Here is a 23,379-nt window from a genome sequence, read left to right as displayed (position 1 = left end):
TGCATCACATTTCTAGTAACACTACCAGAATTTCTGCTGTTACTTGTACAATAAGCTGCTGAAAATTGTGAGGAAGACAAGAGAATTTTGTCACCTAATTGGATAAATACAGCATTAATCTTTTCATTTACGTCATGATTTGTGTTATAGAACAGGAAGCTCTTTGTTGGAATGGTCTATTCTGAGCTCTCAATGTAATTTGGGGCATGCCAACTGTTTTCAGCATCTTGTCAATCTGAGTTTCTAATTATTCTCCAGTGCCTCCTTTTAATTTCACAAGTGGATATTGTATAAAAGCAAGATCAGACTTGATTGTGATACTTATGTATAAATAAATATTTCAACACTCATTAAAGCTCATAGCTAAACAACCATGCGTGAGAGGCTGCAAAGTTAGGGAACTGCAAAACCAATAATATTTTCAGGACAGGAAGGCAAGGAAGAAAAATACTTGTATTTGAACAAGGATTATAACGTAGAGCAATGTCAACAGCTCCTTTCACAATAAGGTTAAGTTAGCTCCATGCCACGAGCAGAGGTAATGATCGAAGGGGGTCAAGCACTTTCTCAAAAGATTGAGGGGGAAGACTTTTTACCTTAAAAACTTTTGTGAATTCTGAAATATAACTGCCTGTTTATTAAGGCACAGATTCCTTCATATTTGCATACATTTTTACTAAAGTCATTAATGTTATTCGCATTAGTTCCATTTTAATTTAAGGAAGCAACTAAAATACAGTGGCTAAATAATTCAACAGTTTTGGGAGGTTAATAACATTTAGTTAAAGTAAGTCACTACACTTACCTTTAAGCTGTTTCCTGATAGGTTTGCTAGGTTCAAGCCACCTCTGTGCATGAAATATTAGTAAATCCACGTTAGATTTTACGATCAAGTTAGTAACAAAATGCATGCAGAAGAAAAAATATTCAGATTTTTAAAAATAATATATGCTTACAGGACATTCTATTGAATCATCTATAAATTGTAAACCAAAATATTCCTTTTCAATCAAGTCCAGGTGTTTATAGACCATATCCAACAGAACTTGACCAGCATCTTGTTTCTGCAAAACAAAACATGGTTTTATAGTAAGAACATGTCACCGAGATTGTATATTCTGGGTACCAGGCTTCCACGACTCACTCAAAATGCCAAAGCAAAATACTGCAGATGTTGAAAATTTGAAATAGAAACAGAAAATGCTGGAAATACTTATCAGGTCATCTACAGAGATAACTTTTCAGGTCAATAACACTGCATCAGATTTCAATTTCTGATAAGAGGGTAAGAACATGGCTAAATTATTAAATTAATACAAAGCAAGTGGTTGATGTAACGGTTATATTAAAAGAGGAAGGGAAATTATGGACATGTTGATAATAGAGAAAATGTACTAAAAATACTGAAAGTTGCTAAGTCAAATGGTTCAGATGTAATGCATCCTAGTTTGCTGAAAGAAACAAAGGTAGAAATAGCAGGGACATCGGTCACAAACTTTCAATTCTGATTCGGTGTAGGAGTAGTGCTAGAGGACTGGATGGTTACCAATGATACATAAATATACAAGAAAGGGGAAATGAATAAACCATGAAACTACAGGAATCTGCCTAAAATTGATCGTCGGGGGAGGCAATGGACTTGTAATCCAGAGACCCACAGTAATGGTCTGAGGATTGGGGTTCAAATTCCACCATGGCAGGTGGTGAAATTTGAATTCAATTAAAAAAATCTGAAATTAATTGAAGCTTAATGATGATCATTGAAATATGATGATCATCATAAAACCATTGTCAATGATCGTGAAACCATTGATTATCGTAGTTGGCCACCCTTACTTGGTCCGGCCTGTACGTGACTCCAGATCCACAGTAATTTGGTCTTAAATGCCCTCAGCTCAACGGCAATTAAGGATGGGCCATAAATGCTGGCTCAGCCAGCACTACCCACTTCCCAAGAATGAATAAAATAAACCTATCAGGGACAAAATAAACTGTATTTTGGAAATGCCCAGGTTAATCAAGGAGAACCAACATACAAATTTGCAGACAACATAAAACTTGGCAAAGCAGTAAAGTAGATACGATGAGGATAGCTATATACTTTAGGATGACATAGACAGGTTAGGGAAGTGGGCAGTGCATGGAGAAGTGTGACGTGATCTTCTTTGTGGCACATTAAGCCAAATGGACTTGCTCTGCACTGTATGTTTCTATGATTGCATGGCCTACAAAAGTTCACATTTTCCCTGCAACCTCCCACCCCAAATGTAGTTTGCAGTTCTTGAAAGAAAAATTCTTGAAAGAAAAAGAGAGGAGTAAATTTGAAAGATGGAAGCAAAAGAGACTAACCAGTTGAAAGACATCAGAGATAAGCAAGTGTGTGACTGTATTTTTCAACTTGTCATAAGCACCACTGAGGAGGTTGATATATTACATATTAAATTAGGAATTTGGGATTAATTTGACTGCAAGATAGTTAAGTACCTGCAGGATCTGCAGCTCCCGAAAGCAGCATTGTGATGGGATTTTCAATGGTAAAGGTGTCACACTGAAACACACATTAACTACAATTCATTGCGAGTCTCTCACTTTTGACAATGTGGCCAGAGTTTCCCCTAAAACGCTGAAAATTATGGTTTATTCTTTCCATTTGTATTCTTTCTTAATAACTTAAGAAAGCTTTCTACACCCATTTGTACTATAAATTGTAACTGGGATCAACAATTGGCATATGACCTCAATTTGCATATTTAAGTCTAAGGTCTGTTTCAGGCTTTTTAACCAGTTACAGGCCCCCCGAAAACTGCGTCAGGAAGGTCTCGCTGCTGCTCCCCCTCCCCATGGTTTTCAATTTCTGACAGTTCATTTTTCAGCTAAGAATCGAGAGACTGGCAGTTGAAAATCTTTCCCTTCATATCAGTGTTTCTGTGACTTTTTAATGAGAATTCTAGTTGAATTTTCATGAGATATTGCTAACTCTTTACATCTGTGAGATGAGGCAAAACCAATAAAGCAGGGAGAGAAAGATTTAAAAAATCTTTTTCATGTATTTAATCTTGGGAAGCAAGCAACAAGTAGATATGACCTACTTGACCGGAGAAGACTCAGTCAACAACAACATGAGGAAAAATCAAATGCAGAGCAGATTGGATAAAGGTGGCAGGTTGTATTGAGTGAACCAATTACGCTTCGACATTTTTTGGTGCTGGCTGACAATTACCAGACACATTGAATTCAATTTCACAATTTCCCCTACTGGAATTTCAACTACCTGTGGGTTGCTTGTCCAGTATCATAATCCACATAAATTAAAACTTGGTGAGGGCGCACGAAGTGGGGAAGGCATGTGAGTGAGGGCACAGAAGGAGAGGAGGAGGGTGAGAGCACAGGAGTAGAGGGCAAGGTCAGAGGAGGAGAGGACACAGGAGGAAACAGCAAGGGGACGGGAGGGACGGGCACAGGAGCGGGCTAGAATGGCTGGAATTTGTGGCACAGGGAGAGAGATTGGATAGCATGGGAGGACTGGGATGGGAGATGGGGATTACATAGGAAGGAGAATAGAATGAAGAACAGAATGGGGTTGAAAGGAAGGATGAAAAGAAACGGATGGATACAGCGTGAGGGATGGCCAAGGAAGGATGGAAAGGCATTTGATTTAGAATTTTAGAAGGTACTGCTGCAATAAAGATACAAATTTTACCACGGCATTTTGCGGGTCTCTGCTTGTCAAAATCATTCTGACACAACAGTGTAATGAACCTTTAGCTTCAGGAAACGTCTTTCACTCTCAATATGACAGGTTTCCAGTTGCCAATTTGGCTCAGGATTACATCTGACCTCAATGACATAATACACAATGGATACTTATTGTAGCTCATGAGATCACAAGATAAATACAGACAAAGGAGAACATTCAGTTCATCTTAATTTATACATCCAAAAAATCCTCAAGTCCTCTTCCTGGATGCTTCTTGAATGACTGCAGGATTATTGATGACACTATTCCTCTGAAAGTTCAATCCATGCATTCTTTGTATTAAAAACCTTCCTGATGTCAGTCCTAAATTCACTATTTTGCAGTTTGAATCGATGTCCCTATTTCCTATTGTCAGATAAGCTGAGTATTCAATCCAGGTCACTTGCAGCTTCACCCTGAGCTACTTCAAGACCATTCAGGAAATACACATGCACCCATTTTTCTTTACTACAGGTGTACTTGCTACACGCCTGCTTTTGCATTTTAACTATCACATCTGACGCCGTGTACAACTTTACCTGTTGGAACATTTCCCGCGCCATTGTTCTTTGGATTTCAAAGCCAAAGGGTGGGATTTTCCAGCCCTTACCGCTGCTGGATCTTCCAATCCCACTGAAAGTGACCCCTGGCAGTGGGTTCCCTGCCATGCAAAATGCTGGAGACATTGGTAGGTCCAGAAGGTCCCACCCACCGGTGGTGAATGGCAAGCTGCCTCCCCCATTGAAAAGCACACTGCAGGGGGAAGGGTGGAAAATTCCATCTATGAGTTGGCAAAAGTTTATATCCGCATCATGCTTTCCCAAAAATAGCAAACATATCAGCACAGAAAAAGAATTATACTAGTGATAGGATTTCCCAAGTTGCATTATCATGGATTAGGAATGGAAACGGTCAACAATGATAGACATTAACCTTCAACAGACAACAACCCTTGGAGTTCTTTCCCCTTTAGTCAATCAAACAACCAGACTCAGTCGAACATTATATTGGCATTGTATAAAACAGCTAAAGTATTCAAAAGCAAAACAAATCATTTTTTTCATCCAGTAATTAGAGGACACAGCATTCCTGAGAAACAAAGTATTCCAAGTTTCTGATTAGAACTCTTTGCCTCAAATATAAACACACAAGTCTGAGCATACAAAAAATAGGTATAAAAATTATAACTATTTCCACACTTTTCCTACCTATGTTTTCTTGATGTGCATACAGGAATTTTGACAATATGTATTCTTGAACATGTAGTAAGAACATAAGAAATAGGAGCAGGAGTAGGCCATCTAGCCCCTCGAGCCTGCCCCACCATTCAATAAGATCATGGCTGATCTGAAGTGGATCAGTTCCACTTACCCGCCTGATCCCTATAACCCCTAATTCCCTTACCGATCAGGAATCCATCTATCCGTGATTTAAACATATTCAACGAGGTAGCCTCCACCACTTCAGTGGGCAGAGAATTCCAGAGATTCACCACCCTCTGAGAGAAGAAGTTCCTCCTCAACTCTGTCCTAAACTGACCCCCCTTTATTTTGAGGCTGTGCCCTCTAGTTCTAGTTTCCTTTCTAAGTGGAAAGAATCTCTCCACCTCTACCCTATCCAGCCCCTTCATTATCTTATAGGTCTCTATAAGATACCCCCTCAGCCTTCTAAATTCCAACGAGTACAAACCCAATCTGCTCAGTCTCTCCTCATAATCAACACCCCTCATCTCTGGTATCAACCTGGTGAACCTTCTCTGCACTCCCTCCAAGGCCAATATATCCTTCCGCAAATAAGGGGACCAATACTGCACAAAGTATTCCAGCTGCGGCCTCACCAATGCCCTGTACAGATGCAGCAAGACATCTCTGCTTTTATATTCTATCCCCCTTGTGATATAGGCCAACATCCCATTTGCCTTCTTGATCACCTGTTGCACCTGCAGACCGGGGTTTTGCGTCTCATGCACAAGGACCCCCAGGTCCCTCTGCACAGCAGCATGTTGTAATTTCTTTCCATTTAGATAATAATCCAATTTGCTATTATTTCTTCCAAAGTGAATAACCTCGCATTTGTTAACGTTATACTCCATCTGCCAGATCCTCGCCCCCTCACTCAGCCTGTCCAAATCTCTCTGCAGACCTTCTACGCCCTCCACACGATTCACTTTTCCACTTATCTTTGTGTCGTCTGCAAACTTTGTTACCCTACACTCAGTCCCCTCCTCCAGATCGTCTATATAAATGGTAAATAATGGTAGTAATAATACAAAAATAGGTAACTTTGAAACTAGACACAAAGCACACCACCTGAATAACTTGAAGCAGTATAATATTGAACGTTTCCTTCTGGAGACCTTGACATCCAGAACGGATCCAGACACTATGTTCCCCACTTTGGCGAATCGCAGAGAATAGTGAATCAAATGTATCCATTTCCTTATCTGAATTTTCTAAATCACTGCAGATGACTCGCTACCAGTGTAAATAATAACTAAAGGTAGTTCAGAAGCAGAAAGCATCGGATCAGGATGACAAAAATGTGTTTGATCGATTTGAGTTTGAATGCCCATAATCTATAATTGATAAATGTTTATTTGACTGACAGCTCATTGAGATTGATAGAAACTTCAATTCCATTAATTGAAGCATTACTTCCAAGTAAGAATATCTGAGCATTTTTAATCAGTTTATTGACCAGTTTCTTTATTGTTGTCATGGGACAATATGTTACTTCAGCAAGAAACAGAATATAAATAATCGTCTGGCAGGCCAGAGGCATGGGAGGTCTTGTGATGCAGTGGTAGTGCCCCTGCTCTGGGTTCAAGTCCCATTCCAGGACTTGATGATCAAAGAACGTGGCCAAACAGGTTGAACATCAATCTGTAAATCCTCTCAACATATGCCAATAGCAGACAGTAAGATCAGGAGAGATGCCTGGTCAGCCACGTGATGGAAAAAAAACTGAAGGCTCCACCATCATGAAGCATAGCTCTAGACTACAACATGCATGTAAAAGAACCTGGGGGAGTGACTAGTTGGTTTAGTTGGCTCGATGGCCAGTGTGGATCAGACTGGTGCCAACAGCAAGGGGTTCAATCCCCTTTCCAGCTGTGGTAGTTTTGAGACCAGCCTGCTTGTCCTATCCTTGTGGTGGCATCATGAGTCAGGAGAGAATTCATGAAGATGGCCAAAAGTAATTACTATTCTTAAGAATTTTGATTTCTATCGAACAGATAAGTATGCAAGTACTGACTGAATGCACAATCACACATATCAACTTCATAGAACCATAGAATGGTGACAGCACAAAAGGAAGTCATTCAGCCTCTTATGTCTGCGTCAGCTCAGGGCAATTCACCTAATGACACTCCCCTACCATTTCCCCATAGCCCTGCAATGTCTCCCATTTCAGAGAATGCTCCAAATCCCTTTTCAATGCAGGATTGAATCTTCTTCCACTAGACTGTCAGGAAGTGCATTCCAGATCCTAACCACTCACCACTGGTTCTTTAATCAATAATCTTAAATCTGTGCTCTCTGGTTCTCGACCCCTTTGCCAATGGGAACAGTTTCTCCCTATGCACTCTGACTAATTCCTTCATATTTCTATCAAATGTCCTCTCAACCTTCTCTTCCCCAAGGAGAGCAGTTCCAACTTCTCCAATCTATAACTCAAGCTCCTCACTCCGGAACCATTCTCATGATTCTTTTCTGCACCCTCTCCAATGCCTTCACATCGTTCCTGAAGTGTGTTGTTCAGAACTGGGTGTAATACGCCATAAGATAATAAAAATAGGTGCAGATGTAGGTCATTTTCCCCTCACGGCTGCTCTGCTATTTAATAAGATAATGACTGATCTGATTGTGGCCTTAACACCACTTTCCTGCCTGTTCCCTATAACGCTTGACTTTGTTCAACTCATCCTTGGATATATTCAATGACCCAGCCTCCACTGCTCTCTGGGGAAGAGAATACCAAGTGACTTTCTGGGAAGATAAATTTCCCCTCACCTCTGTCTTAAATGTGAGACCCTTATCTTTAAACTATGCCCTGAAATGTATATTTCCCCATGAGGGGAAACATCCTCTCAGAATCTTTTCTGTTTCAATTAGATCACCGCTCAACCTTCTAAAGTCCAATGAGTATTGGCCAAACTGTTCAACCTTTCCTTATGAACAGCCTAGGAATCAGCCTACCAAGTGTTCTCTGAATTGCTTCCAATGCATGTCCATCCCTTAAGACCAAAGCAGTATATAGTACCCTCGGTGTAGTCTTATCAATGCCCTGTACAATTGCAGCAAGACTTCCCTACATTTATAACCCATTCGCCTTCCAATAAAGGCCAATGTTCCACTTGCCTTCTTAATTACTTGCAGTATCTACATCAGAACATTTTATGATTCATGTAAAAGAACACCTAGATCCTTCTGTACCTCAGCATTCTTGCTCCATTTAAGTGATATTCTGTTTTCCTAATCTTCCTCGCAAAGTGGATAGCTTGAAATTTTCCCATATTGTACTCCATCTGCCACTTTGATCCATTCACTTAACCTACCTATATCCCTCTGCCGACTCTTTGTACCCTCCTCACAATTTGCTTTCCTGCCTTTCTTTGCATAGTCAGTAAATTTGGTTGATATAGCAAATACAATCAGTACCTTCATCCACGTCATTAAGATAGATCACTATCTAACCTGTCAAATTCTCTCACAACCTTTTGTGTTTCAATGAGATTCAAAATTGAGGGCCTGGCATTGATCTCCATGGCTCTCCACTAGTTACAGTTTCCCCTGAAAATGATCCATTTATCCTGACTCTCTGGTTTCCTATTAGTTAGCCAACGCTCTATTCATGCTAATGTACCACCCCAAACATCACAGCGCTCTTACCTTGTGCAGTAAATTTTTATCTTATTGAATGCCTTTTAGCAGTTCAAATACACTATATCTGCTGATCTCCCTTCATCCCCTGCTTGTTACATCCTCAAAGGCCCCTTATAAATTAGTCAAACACTATTTCCCTTTCACATAGACATGTTGATTCTGCCTTATTGTATTATGATTTTCTAAATGTCCTGCTACTACCTTTTCAGGAATAGATTTTAGCATTTTCTTAATGACAGATGAGTTGAGGCTGAACGAGCGTTTTATTCAGGTTTATCATAAGTTTGTTCTGCTGTACTCTGTGCCCCTATTTATAAATACTTTATTAACAATACTCTCAACTTACCCTGCCACCATCTATGATTTGTGATCATATATCCCAAGGTCACTCCACCCCTGCACACCTTCAGATTTGTACATTTTATTTTACTTTGCTTTTCCATGTTCTGCCGACCAAAATGAATCATTTCACACTTCTCTGCATTAAATTTAATCTGCCAATTCCACCAACCTATGTTATTTTGAAATTTCATCCTCCTCACAGTTCACAATACGTCCAAGTTTCATATCATCAGCGAATTTTGAAACTGCATGCTGAAGTCTAGGTCATTAGTGTATATCAGAAAGAGCAAGGGTCCTAACAAAACCCCTGGGGAACTCCTCCATAAATCTTCCTCCAGTCTGACAAACAATTGTTCACCACTACTATGTTTCCTGTCACTTAGCCAACTTTATACCCATGTTGTTACTGCCCCTTTTATTCCATGAACTCTGATTTTGCACACACCTCTGCTGTGAGGCACTTGATGGGGAAGTCCATGTACACCACATCAGTGACATTATCCTAATCAACCTCTTTATAACCCCATCTAAAAACTCAAGCAAAGTAGTTAAACATAATTTGCCCTTAACAAATCGTGCTGGCTTTCCTTAATTAACCTGCATTTGTCCAAGTGCCTATTAATTTTATCCTGAATCATCGTTTCTAAATGTTTCTCCACCTTTGATGTTAAGCTGATTCAACCTGTAGTGGCTGTACTTCTCTTTAGGTCCTTTTTCTTATAAGGGTGTAACATTTGGAATCTTCCAGTCCTCTGCCAATTGAATAATGTATTTTATAACTGGCTAGACAACATGTTAATCATCAGCTGAGGGTAATTTAAAATACATTTTGGGCAGAATGGTAGCATCCCTACCTCTAGGCCAGTAACTCAAGGTTCAAGTCCCACCCTGGGACTTGATGGCCATGGAAAGTGTGGCCAAACAGGTTAATTGTCAGCCTGTAAATCTTTCAATACCCCTGATGGTAGGTGGTAAGAGAGGGGTAGTTTCTTGATCAGCCATACTGCAGAGGGAAATGGCAAACCACTGCAGTACCCTCCAACACCCTCTCAGGGCATGGTACCCGAAGGAGGAGGAGGTTCAATAAATCAGCCTTTTTATTCTATCCCAAATGCTTCAGGTGATTGATGTTTATTCTGCAGTAGTGGTGTTGAATCATAGCTGTGCTTGAGCTCACCAGAGGGACGGGTGTAGTGAGCTTTACATGTGTTTTTGCAGACAGTTAAGTGGCAAATTAACTTTTGAGTTCCTCCCTCCCTTCCGTTTCTTGATTTACAGCTATTTATAGGGTGTTACTTGTACCCTCAACAGCAATGCAAAATACCTGCTTAATTCATGTGCCATAACCACATTTTCCATTATCAATTCCCCAGATGCTGTTTCTATAGGACTAATGCTCACTTTGGTAACTCTATTCTACAGAAATATCTAGATAAACACTTATTATCCATTATTATATTACGAGCTAGCTTTCTTTCATACTCTAGCTTTTTCCTCATCAACGTTTTTGTCATTCTTTGATGTTCTTTATATTCTTCCCAATCTTCTGGCCTGCCACTCATCTTTGCGTCAATATATACTTTTTCTTTAAGTTAAACACTGTCTTTAACTTTTTAGTTAGCCAGACAAGTCCTCTCCTTGAATTTTTCTTTCTGATTGGAATGTGTCTATTCCATGTATTCTGAAATATCTATTTAGATGTCTGCCACTGAAGCTCCGTTGATCTATCCCTTAAGCATATTTGCCAGTTCACTCTAGCTAGCTCAGCTTTCATCACATCATAATTGCCCTTATTGAAGTTTAAAATACTGGTCTTGGATGCACTCTTTTCGCTCGGAAACTGAATGTAAAATTAAGGGGGATGCATTCCTACGTGAAGACATCATGCATCAACCTCATGCAAATAAAAATCCACAAGTGGCTCCAGATTTTTCAATTTCTTGAACTGAAATCATCCAGCTTCCCTCTTCCCACCTTCCCCGGAAGACTTTCCCCGCTGGAAACTTTGCACAGCAAGGACAGGGCAGGGTTCAGCTGCACATGTGCCAGTCAGACTATTCAGAAGGTACTGAAAGGGAAGCTTCCATTAAAATTGGGTATAAAGAAATTTAGGTTGCTCTTGGAACTCGAGCAACCAAGGCCCCAGTAGAACTAGGTTATTCAGGTGTCCTGTCAAAAGGTCATTGACCTGAAACATTAATTCCATTTCTCTCTCTCCACCATTGCTGCCCAGCCAACTGAATATTTCCAGCATTTTCTGCTTTTATTTTGCTCAGCGGTAATGTCAGAAAGCACTCCTTCACATAAATGGTAGTGGAAATTTCAAGCTCTCCTCTGCAAAAAGCAGTTGAGGCCAATTGTCAGTTGAGGCCAAGTCAACTGACAATTTCAGAGTGGATCGATAGATTTATGTTAGACAAGTGCATTAAGGGTTACAGAACCAAAGTGGGTAGCTAGTTAAGATACAGATCATCCACTATTTAATTGAATATAGGAACAAACTCAAGCAACTGAAGGGTGTTCTCTTGTTCCTATGTTCTTTGTGTTTCATACATCATAGCACAGCCAATCAGCAGTGCTTTATTAGCTGCTGGCACTATGTATTATGGCCCTGGTGTTCTGGCATGGCATGAGAGGCATACAGTAAGAAGTCTCATAACACCAGGTTAAAGTCCATTGGACTTTAACCTGGTGTTGTGAGACTTCTTACTGTGTTCACCCCAGTCCAACGCCGGCATCTCCACATCATGAGAGGCATACCCAGAGCACCGTAAAATTGCACAAGTGGATTGGCTTTCCATTATGTTTTATTCACTCATGGGATGCCGGTGTCACCGACAAAGCCAATATTTGTTACCCATCCCTTGAGATCAGTTAAGTGTCAACCACATTGCTGTGGGTCAGGAGTCACATGTCGGTAAGGACTGCAGATTTCCTTCCCGAAAGGGCATTAGTAGGTTATTGGGTTTTTATGACAATTGGTGAAAGATTCATGGTTACCATTACTGTGATTAGCTTTCAAATTCAGATCTTTTTCTAATTAAACTAACTTAAATTATAGCCATGGTGGAATCTGAAGCTGTGTCTCCACAGCATTAGCCTTTAGGTTACTAGTAGAATGATATTAGCACTCCACCACCATCTCCTCTATCCATCATCTGGTGTGATCAATTCAGTTATGAGAACATAGCACCTGCATGTCACACACGCCACTTTATCAACCCCATGTGACACAATGACTAGGTCAATAGTAAACAGTCGATTTAAATTTTTCTAGATTTCACCATTTTTAAAAAAGAACAGCAAGTATAATTATAGCCATTAGCAAGCTATAGCTTTAATATTCAAAATGCTTTAGAAATTTTGGTTCAGCTACGTTTTATGTATAGCTTCTTCTTTGCACAAAATAAGGGGAATTTCAAGCATAATGCATCTTCATAGTTTTATCCACAGAAAGAAGAGACAAAATGTGGTTGAAAATATGACAATAATAAAAGGTAGTGCACCGTGGATTCTGTGGCATTGGGTTGTTGCCAAGCATTTAAACTGAAGTAAAAACAAAATTACATCAGCCCGAGACAATCTTTGATGAAGAGGTGTGAGATGAAGGAGCTTTGGTAAGAATGGTATGACCGAGATTGATTCCAATTTGGTGGCTGCCCAGGACGAGTTTTACACCGTGTGTTTTCTAAATGCACGTGAATTTGCTGTAAAGTTCAGGACAACAAGGGATGTTGTGAATTCGGGGAGCAGGATTGGGATGTTCATACTGAATGCAAATATACATTAGTTAAGTTTGTGCGCCACTATACACATATCATGCCAAAACCTTACTCCTCATTCTATGCATGTCATAAAATCTAATGCAACTTAATAATGTAGCTTAGGTGGCACGGTGGAACACTGGTTAGCACTGCTGCCTCACAGCGCCTGGGACTCTGACTCAATTCTGGCCTTGGGTGATTGTCTATGTGGAGTTTGCATATTCTCCTTGTGTCTGCGTGGGTTTTCTTCGGATGATCCAGTTTCCTCCCACAGTCCAAATATGTGCTGGTTAGGTGGAATGGCCATGGTAAAATTGCCCCTTAATGTCCCAAGATGTATAGATTAGATGGATTAGCCATGGCATGTGTGTGAGATTACAGGGATAAGGCAGGGGAGAGGGTCTGGATAAAATACTCATGTCAGAGTCGGTGCAGACTTGATGGGCCAAATGGCTTCCTTCTGAACTGTGGGGACTTTATGATTAAGGCACTTACACAGCTTTTTCATTCAGTTACAAAATTATGAGAATAAATCAACAGATTTAGTGACTATGAATTGTGATGTTAGTGTACCTTTAAGAGATTTTTTTATAAATCATGTTCTCTGCAGCTCTCACAGCCATAGCTCTCATTGTTGCCAGGCTGTCTGTAGAAGTCCTTTTATTGCTACTTCAGTGGCTTAAATGGGGTTTTGTTTATTTTTAACTCTGAGATTTTTTATGACCCTGAATTGTTAGGAGAATGACTGGTTGGCAGGCCATGTGTTTTTGGACAGTTTCTTTTCCTTCCTTGTGAGTTTAAGGTTCTTCCTTGTGAGTTTAAGGTTCATTTTCTGTCTGACTGGCTGCAATTTTAGTTTAAGGGATATCAAGCTGAAAAGAAGTGTTTCTCTCTCTCCCTGGTTTTGGAAATTCTGCTTTGTTGAAAACAAGGCTTCTTGCCTTCCTGGAGAACAAAATCTGCTGTTGGTGGCTTGACCAAAGGGTCTTCCTAGTGTTCTGGGAAGCTGTTCTGACTTCAAACTGTTCTGAGTGTATCCAGAGGGCTGCTAGAAGTTGCAAGGCTGAGAAGTCAGGGTTTCAATTCTCCAACCAAAGGGCTCATTTCCAGTATCACGTGAGCATTAGTCCTCGCTGTGTTAAACCTGTGGAAAGGGTTTTGTCTATGGGAAGTTTTGTTTGATTGGATTATTTTAGATATATTTGTTAAGGGTTATACATTATCGTGGTTGTTTTGTTTGTAATTGATAAAAGTTGTTGCTAATTTTCTTCCTATACATGTTAACTATATGTTTAATTAAACTTTGATAAAAGCTTCCTAGTGGGTCATTTGAATCATACCTGAAGTGAAATATATCAAGCTTACCCTAGCCAAATTCAAATTGCAAAACGTATGATCCAGACGGACTTCATAAAACATTTTAGAGTTTCTGACCTGAATTATAACAAAATATAAAGGGCACCAACTTACATTGACTTTGAAGCTGTGCAAACTGCCATCCAGGAAATGGACATTGCAGATGACCTCTGACCGATGTTTGTCTCTTGGTATCTCAAAAGCACGTATGTGGTTTGTCCTCCCACCTAGCACACGAAATCGTGATGTCATCACTGTCCTTCCAACACCTAAATATAAATATTGAGATGTAGTTAAGAGTGCAAATTAAATGTAAGTTCCAATCAAGTTATCAACTCAGAATTAACTTCTATAGGCAGCAATTTCATTTGTACTGAATTGTCCTTTAGAAAACTGAGGCTCGGAATCAATAAGCACATTCTAATTGAACTCTAAGCTGTTAGTTATGCTGTCTCTAACATTCATTGAAGGTAGTTAAGAAAATATTTATAGTACAGCCGGTACATATTTGATATGCAGCTCGAATTATGATAATTCTTCTACAGGACTGAAAGCTACAGAACAATCATGTGTGCATGTATATCGCATACTATGTAAATATTTAATATATATGAGTTTTAGTATTAAATTTCTTATGGTATTGTATTGGGGAAGTCGACACCAAGTGTCGTTTTCAGATGAAGAGGGGTTAGAGGGTGGAAAATCATTGAACCAAGGCATGCAGATATCATTCAGTTTTTGAAATCATCCATTCCATTATTATTGCATCTGTTAGTCTTCACTCTGCAGTATTCAGGAGAAGCAGGGGAGAGACAGTAGGGGCCAAATTGGGCCATGGTAGGCAAAGGAATAATTGGAAGATGAAGCATGGGAATAGGAAAAAGGAGGAAAGAGGTGGATTGTAGAGGATGGAGAGGGGCAGGTAAACAGAGGGAATAGAAAGGATATGAGTAGAATGGTACGGGAATGGGTAAGAGTTAAGGAGCAATAGGGGAAGGGACAACAAGGGAAAGCTTGCAGCTCATGACAAAACTATGACAACAAAAATACAAGTAGAAAGAAAAATATTTCTGCACTTCCACATTTAATCCAACATAATTTTATTTTAATACTAAAAGGCTGGCTTCATTCTTACTTACAATAATTGAGAGCTCAAGGAATTGTGTGATTGAGATGGAGACCTTTTGTTTATCTGCCTCTGATTCTCCTTCCACGTTCCCTTGCTCATCAAGCAGCATCCATCCCAGATTCTCCGAGCATTTCTCTAGAATCTCTTCCATCTCCACAGCTCCGTACCACGCCCCCAAACCCCCCCCCCTGCAATATCCCCACACTAACCTACATGGCAAATGCTTCTTTTCTCTCAGGTACTGTACCGCTCCATGCCAAAAGAAAAAAATATTTGCATTAGTATTATGTCTTCACAATCTTTAGACATCCGAAAATGTTTTACAGCAAATTCAGTTTTTGTGAAGTATGTTCGATGTTACAAGGTAGAAACTGCTATCAGCACTCCCTCCTCAAAAATAACCCACATCTACTCTGTCCTTAGAAAACTGCTGCCCTATCTCCCTTTCCTCTCAAATTCTTGAATATGCTGTTCCATTCCAGCAACTCCTTTCTGAAGTTCTTCAATCAAGTTCCTTAATCTAAGTTAAAAAATAACATTCTCTGCAAATATTTGTTACTGTGGAGCATTATTCATTTTTGACATTGCTGCAGCTCTACAAGGTCAACCATAACATTCTCCTCCAAACCTATCTGCTCAGTTATCCAGCTAAGTGGGACTGTCCTCATTGGCTTAACTATCTTAACTCTTAACTATCCAACTGTAACCAGAGCATCACCAGCAACGGCTTTTCATTCCGTCCTCTGTTATCTCTGTTATCCCTCAATGATCTCTATCTTGTCCCCCACCTCTTCCTTATCTAAAATTCTGTTGCCCATGCCATTATTCAAACAAGTCCCTTTCACCATCAAGCATGTGCTTGCTAATCTACATTGGCTCCCAATTAAGCAATTCCTGTGTTTAAAAATTCTTATCCTTGTTTTCAAATGCCTCCACGGTCCCCCCCACTCCATCCCTCCATATCTGGATTCATCTAATTCTAGCCTTTCGGTTTTCTGATTTTAACTGGTGGCTGTACCTTGAGCTACCAAGACCCTAAGCTCCAGAATTCTTTCCCTTCACCATTCTGCCTCTCTTTTTTTCTTTTAAGACGATCTGTAAAGTATACCTTTTGACCAAGCCTTTCGTCATCTGTCTCAATATTTCCTGATTCGGCTGTGAAATTTTGCTGTAAAATACTCCTGTGAAACACCTCGGAATGTTTATGTTATAAGTGCTATGTAAATACAGTTAGCTGTTGTTGAAATGCATCTGCTTACAGCATAGACAAGAAATTTTATGTCATGCCAGTCAACTTGCTGGTCTAGAAATCAAACTCCAGTGCCTCATAGCAGGCTTAGTTATCACCAATTGCTTAATGTGAGGGGCTGTGGCAAAGCTGTGCCTGTCATGAGGCTAATGCCCTCTTCAAGGCAGGAGAATGAAGACATGACTTCTCCTTTATGTCTCAAATCTGTGTCGCAGACCAATGCTGAAATTTTCACAAACTGGAGGAACTCCTTCCTTTGTAAGCCTCGAAGATCTGAGCTATAACAGCTAAAAGATAGGTCACATGGGCTAAAAGTTAAACTGCATTGGTATCTTGCGAACATTGAAGATGAGAAAAATCAAAACTCAATTCATTAATCTATATAGCAGTACACTCAGACTGATGCAGCGGCGGGATCAGAAATTCTCACACAAAGTCAACAGACTTTCGGTTGCTCTCCAAATTTTTCAGTCCCACAGTGGGCAATTTCCTGGTGGGCAGGACCAGAAAATTCTGGCCAATATCTCTGGATTCCTCTTGGCCTGCACAAGCTCTTAATACAATACTCAAGGGCATCTATCATTCTATTTGCCCAGAACATTGTTAATCAAACTGGAAAGTTCCTGAGATCTTTACTAAAAAAAACTATCATCTCAATATGCCGTTTATATCATATAGATATCTAACATGTCCCTTTGTAACTTAAATAGATTAGAGCATAACAATTAATCTCTTTTCTTCAGTATGGGCAAAAGTCTTTGTCTGCCATCTCCTGGTAACTGGCTAGCTGAGGTCCAATTTCCAGATTGTCTCCAAGCCAGAAAGTTGAGTTCAAGATTCACTCCAGAAACTTGAACACAAAAATAAGGAGGCTGCCAATCAGAACTGAGGAAGTACTGCACTAATTGTTGGGAGTAGTTTCTTTCTATCACACTGAGGTCCTTCGTGGTCTCTCAGATGAACGTTAAAGAACCTATGGCATTACCCCAAAGAAAGGCAGGGGAATTATCTCAGTTGTCATGGCCAATATTCATTCCTCAAGTAACATCACTAAAAGCAGACTGTCTGGTCATTATGACATTGCTGTTTGTGGGAATTTGTTGCTGCAAATTGGCTGTAAAGTTTCCTATATTCCAACATTGATTACAATTCCAAGATACATCAGTGAATATAAAACACTTTGAGATGCTCTGAGGTTGTGAAAAGCATTATGATCGTTTTTATTTTTCTCAATAATCTACTCAAAACATTTTAATTAAATATTGCACTTTACAGGTCAAGTTGAAAATCTGAAATATTGTTACTTCATGGGCAGGATTTTACGGTCTCGCTCGAAAATCCCGCCCAAGGTCAACGGACATTTCCATTGTCCGCCCCTTGCCTGCTCCGATTCCATTGTGGGCGGGGCAGTAGAATTCCGGCACATGTTGCTTTTGACTTTGAAGTTGCATGCTAATTCATGCAATCTGACACCTTTATGAAAAACAATCAGCAAAAGGCCTGAATTAGAATAACCAGACACCAATGGCTCGTGCCATTTCTGAAGATAATTCCATGTAAAGAAATGAAGATAAAGCAGCAAAAACAGGAGAATGTTTGCAAAGAAATGCATAATGGAATGGGTCCTGCAATACTCTGGAGGTAAACAAAGGAATCCCTGGCAACAGGTTGTGATGAAGAGTCGAAAGGTTCAGCCAAGTACGAGCATCAACTCCAGAGATGCGCAACCAGGTAGGTTAACAGAATTGAAACGATAAGCTTATAGGTTTTAGTGAGAGCTGCATCAGAGAGCTTCTTCCTCTTACAGGTGCTGGGTTACAAAGCATTAACTCATTCAAGTCCCGATATCATACAAATAAGCAGATAGTATAGCAGAGCCCTTGAATCAATAAATGTTGGCAGAGAAATAGAGCATATGGAAACAGACTTATGCATGATGTTTCAAGGGGATAAATAAAAGGGAGACATTCATGGTAAGTGATAATGTAAGGCAGCCATAGACAAATAAAGATCGAAGAGATAACATAAAACTATAAAAACATACAAAAATGCAAAACAAAATCACAAAAGATCGCAAGTGGAAAAAATACAGAGGTGACAAAGCAGATAGTTTGAACTACAAAAGGGAAGAAACTTGCAAGGAATTTCCAAAATCAACACAAAATCTTATACATTAGAAAAAAAAATGGGTGGACAAAAGCAATGTGGGCCCCTTAAACAGATATTGATGAGATTGTCAATGAAAATAAAGAAATGGCAAATATGCTGAATATTTTACTTTGCAACAATACTTCAGAATGTCAATAGAGCAAAGTGACAGATATTCCAAGAAAACTATTATTGAATCAAGGACAGCAACTCAATAAGAGTAATGCAAGCAATATAACAGTAATGGAGCAATTAATAGCAATAAAGAGTGGCAAGCCCCACAGGACCAGATGGTTTTTATCCCACAATTTTAGAAGTAGGTGAAAGCATGAACTATCAAAGTTCAATTCAGGAATTATTGGTGGGTGAAAATAATTCATTTTTTTCGAAGGCTCTTCTTCAGATTTTCTCAAGGGCTACTTTTTCATTCTTTCCATGGACTGGTGAAGTCACAGCTAAAGTACTTTCATTGCACATGCATAAAGCTACAAGAATTCAACAGGGCATTTACTACCCTTCTTACAATAATAATATAGAAAGGATACATAAAAGATTCCTCAGACATATCAAGTCTATTTATTTGAGAGCTAGTTAACCCATTGTTACAAAATAGGGTAACACCAAGACCATTATGCCAGCATTAATTACAACATACAGCACAGCGATCCAACAAATAAATAGTGGTTATGAATCACTTTGAAAATTTAAAAGGGGATATCAATTCACTGAGCCAATAAATTGTCAACTTTTGAAAGAGGCAGAAACCTAAAAGATTTGTCAAAAGCAGAGTGAGGACACAAGCTACTGCACTTCGCAACGCTCCTCTCTGACAAACGGTCATCTAGACTCAAAATGTTGGCTCTATTCTCTCTCCACAGATGCTATCAGACCTGCTGAGATTTTCCAGCATTTTCTGTTTTGTTTCAGATTCCAGTATCTCCTGTATTTTGCTTTTACCTCCTCTCCTCATTCACTCACTCAGCAACCTCACTTCCCAATTTTTGCAGTCTCTCTCAACCCCCGTCCCTCCCCTCCAGAGTCTGTCTCTCTCTCTCTCTCCCAACCCCTTCCTCTCCCTCCCTTGGAGTCTGCCTTCAAATTCATTTATGGGATGTGAGCATCGCTGGCTAGACCACCATTTATTGCCCATCCTTAGTTGACCTCGAGAAGGTGGTAGTAAGCTGCCTTCTTGAACCATTGCAGTCCCTCTGGTGTAGGTACACCCCCTGTGCTGTTAGGGAGGGAGTTCAAGGATTTTGACACAGCGACAGTGAAAGAATGGCGATGTATTTCCAAGTCAGGATGGTGAGTGAGTGGAGGTGAGCTTCCAGGTGGTAGTGTTCCCAAGTATCTGCTGCTCTTGTCCTTCTAGATGGTAGTGGTTGTGGGTTTGGAAGGTGCTGCCCAAGGTGAGTTACTGCAGTAAATCTTGTAGATGGTAAACATGGCTGCTCCTGTTCATCGGTTGCAGAGGGATTGCATGATTATAGAAGGGGTAGTAATCAAGTGGACTACTTTGTCCTGAATAGTGTTGAGCTTTAGTATTTTTGGAGCTGCACTCATCCAGTCAAGTGGAGAGTATTCCATTACACTCCTGACTTGTGCCTTGTGGATGATGAACAGACTTTGGGGAGTCAGGAGATGAGTTACTCACTGCAGCATTCCTAGCCTTTGACCTGCTCTTGTAGCCACAGTATTTATATGGCTAGTCCAGTTCAGTTTCTGGTCAATGGTAAACTCCTAAAGGTTGATAGTTGGGGATTCCGCAATGGTAATGCCATTGAATGACAAGGGGTGGTGGTTAGATTCTCTCTTGTTGGAAATGGTCATCGTCTGGCAGTTGTGAGGCGTGAATGCTACTTGCCACTTGTCAGCCCAAACCTGGATATTGTCTAAGTCTTGCTGCATTTGGACATGGTCTGCTTCACTACCTGAATCAGTATCACGAATGATACTGCAATTGTGCAGTCATCAGCGAGTATCCCCACTTCTGACCCTGACGGAAGGAAGGTCCTTGATGAAATAGCTGAAGATGGTAGGGCCAAGGACACTACTCTAAGGACCTCTCTGCAGCGATATCCTGGAGCTGAGATGATTGACTTCCAACCACCACAACCATCTTCCTTTGTGCCAGGTCTGACTCCAACCAGCGATGGGTTTTTCTCCTGATTCCCATTGTATCCAGGTTTGCTAGGGCTCCTTGATGCCACTATCAGTTAAATGCTGCCTTGGCATCAAGAGCAGTCACTCTCACCTCACCTCTGGCATTCAGCTCGTATCTACGTTTAAACCAAGGCTATAATGAAGTCAGGAGCTCAGTGCCCCTGGCAGCGCCCAAACTGAGCGTCAGTCTGTCACTTTCTTTCTTCCTCTCTCTACGCCCCTCCCGGCCATACCTCAGAGTGTGTGTGTGTGGTCTCTCTCTCTCTCCCTCCTCCAGCTTAGAGTCTGTCTGTCTCTCATCCCCTTGAAGTTTGTTTCTTTCCTCTCTCTCTCTCGTCCAGAGTCACTGCTCCCATTCCGACTCACACACTCGGATCCTGCCACATCTTCTGATGGAGCATGCTGCTATTAGTGTGGTTCTGGGACCATCGAGACCAAGAAGTTGTGGCTGGCTCTGGAGCTGGCCAACCCAATATCCAATATAGTAAGAAGTCTCACAACACCAGGTTAAAGTCCAACAGGTTTATTTGGTAGCACAAGCCACTAGTTTTCGGAGCGCTGTCCCTTCATCAGTGAGTGGGCAGCGCCCCGAAAGCTAGTGGCTTGTGCTACCAAATAAACCTGTTGGACTTTAACCTGGTGTTGAGACACTTTTTACTGTGTTTACCCCAGTCCAACGCCGGCATCTCCACATCATGGCAACCCAATATAGGCATTGGGAAACCAGGGTCAGTGGGTGTGCTGTGGTGGTTTGGGAGCAGTGGTTGTCTGGGGTCTGGCTGTTTTTCCCTCCCTCAGCTGGTCCAGTAGCATTGGTTGTGGGTTTGGTCTGTGTACCCCCGGGGTGAGGGTGACTGGGGTCCTGGTTACTGCTTCCTGGAAAAGGTTCTCTTTGGTCAGAATCTAAGGTGCTGTTTTACAACCTGCCTGCACTCACGCGTTGCTTCTGCAATCCCACAGCTGTTTCTTTCCCACATTAGGGGCTGATAAGCTTGCTGGTGAGATGCACTTGAGCCCATCAGTGGCAAGCATGAGGGAGAAACAGCCTATGATTGGAGAAGTAGCTCCTCACCTAGTCTGTCACTTCCACATATAGGGGCACTTATCCTTTATTGGTCACATCCGTGATTGACTTTTCCAGGGCTTTTTGGGGCCTTGAGGGAAAATTTGTGTATTTTGAACCCTGGAATTATTCCTTTAGTTTGTAAAATTACACATATCAGTCTATTATTTAAGAAAGATGGAAAGGGAAACCACGGAAGTATGGATAAATTAGCCTAATATCTGTTATTGGGAAATTGCTATAAAGTTCCCTAAATACCTTGAAAATGTCCAGTTGTTCAGAGAGAGCATGGATTTGCAATGGGTAGCGCATGCCTGATGAATCTGATTAAAATTTGTGAAGGAGTGACCAAAGTAGCGGGCAGGGAACGTCTATGGACTTATATTTAATTATGAATTCATACAAGTATCCAGTAGGCATTTGATGAGAGACAGTTAGCTGAAGTGAATCTCATGGAAATGAAGGCAAACTATTGATATGGTTATAAAACTGGCGAGGCAGAAAACAGAATAGAGATAAAGGGTAGGTAATATAATTAGCAGGGTGGGACTAGTGGTATCCCACAAGGATCTGTGTTGAGGTCTCAACTACTTACTGTACTAACAGCTCAGATAATGGAATAAAAAAAACACAAATCCAAATTTGATGATGCAACAACAGTCAGCATTATAAGCAATGTAGATAGAAGTGCAAAATTTAAAAGATATTGATAGATTGAGTGCACAAAACTGTATCAAATGCATTTCAATGTCGGAAAATGTAGTCATTAGCTTTGAGCCTAAGACAGATCAAACAGGAAACTTGCCAAAGGGTGAAAAACTACAGATAGTAGAAGCTCAAGGAGACTTGGGGGCCCAGGTACATTGATCATTAAAGTTAAAAAAAGGTACAGAAAATAATCAAACAGTGAATGGAAGATTTAGAATAGAAAAGGTCGATGTCATCATGCTTTAGATAGACAAAGCTCTGGTTCGATCACACCTAGAACACTGTAAACATTTCAGGGCACCACACCTTATGAAATATATATTGGCCTTGGAGGGAGTACAACATACAATTCCCAAAATGGTACCTGAACTTGAAGGATTCAGTGATTAGGAAAGATTACACAAACTAGGATTGCAATCCCTGGATTTAGAAGATTAAGGGGTGATATAATCAAAGTTTTCAAGATATTATGGTTATCAGTTAAAGCAGACAGACAGAAACCAATTTTGCTGGTTGGGGAAATTCAGGGCTAGTCAAAGAAGTAGAGCCAAATCTTTCAGACATGAAATTAAGAAATGTTTCTTCCCACAGAATGGGAGAGATTAGGAACTCTCACAAACAGAAAAACTTAGAACTAAGATTAATAGATTTTTATTAGCCAAAGTTACTTTATAGGATATGCAGTAAAAGCAAGTATATGGAGTTTGGTCGCAGATCAGCCATGATCTCACTGAATGGTGGAATAGGATCAAGGAGCTAAATGACCTCCTACTTTCCCTTTGCATTTATAGATGGTACCATTTGAGATATAGTAACTGTTGAAGTATCTTGGTGC

At 40.4% G+C, this 23,379-nt stretch overlaps 1 protein-coding gene across 6 annotated transcripts in view; it reads right to left on the bottom strand.

Annotated features, from left to right (window-relative positions):
* Positions 1-23,379, bottom strand: part of LOC144508725 (tyrosine-protein phosphatase non-receptor type 3-like) — a 176,089-nt gene that overhangs the window by 121,233 nt on the left and 31,477 nt on the right. For 4 of the 6 annotated variants that reach the window (XM_078237059.1, XM_078237066.1, XM_078237043.1 and 1 more), the window contains exons 2-4: positions 14,199-14,353; positions 957-1,064; positions 806-848 (exon numbers count right to left, since the gene is read on the bottom strand). In XM_078237059.1, coding sequence (XP_078093185.1) covers positions 806-848; positions 957-1,064; positions 14,199-14,336 — 289 coding nt within the window. In that variant the 5' untranslated portion in view covers positions 14,337-14,353. Of the gene's footprint in view, positions 1-805; positions 849-956; positions 1,065-14,198; positions 14,354-15,422; positions 15,461-23,379 lie in introns of those variants that run through there. The other 2 variants (XM_078237051.1, XM_078237067.1) reach the window with 2 other exon arrangements.

This window comes from Mustelus asterias, chromosome 2, assembly GCF_964213995.1.
Source record: "Mustelus asterias chromosome 2, sMusAst1.hap1.1, whole genome shotgun sequence".
NCBI lineage: Eukaryota > Metazoa > Chordata > Chondrichthyes > Carcharhiniformes > Triakidae > Mustelus > Mustelus asterias.
This window is presented reverse-complemented; position numbering and strand designations above follow the sequence as displayed.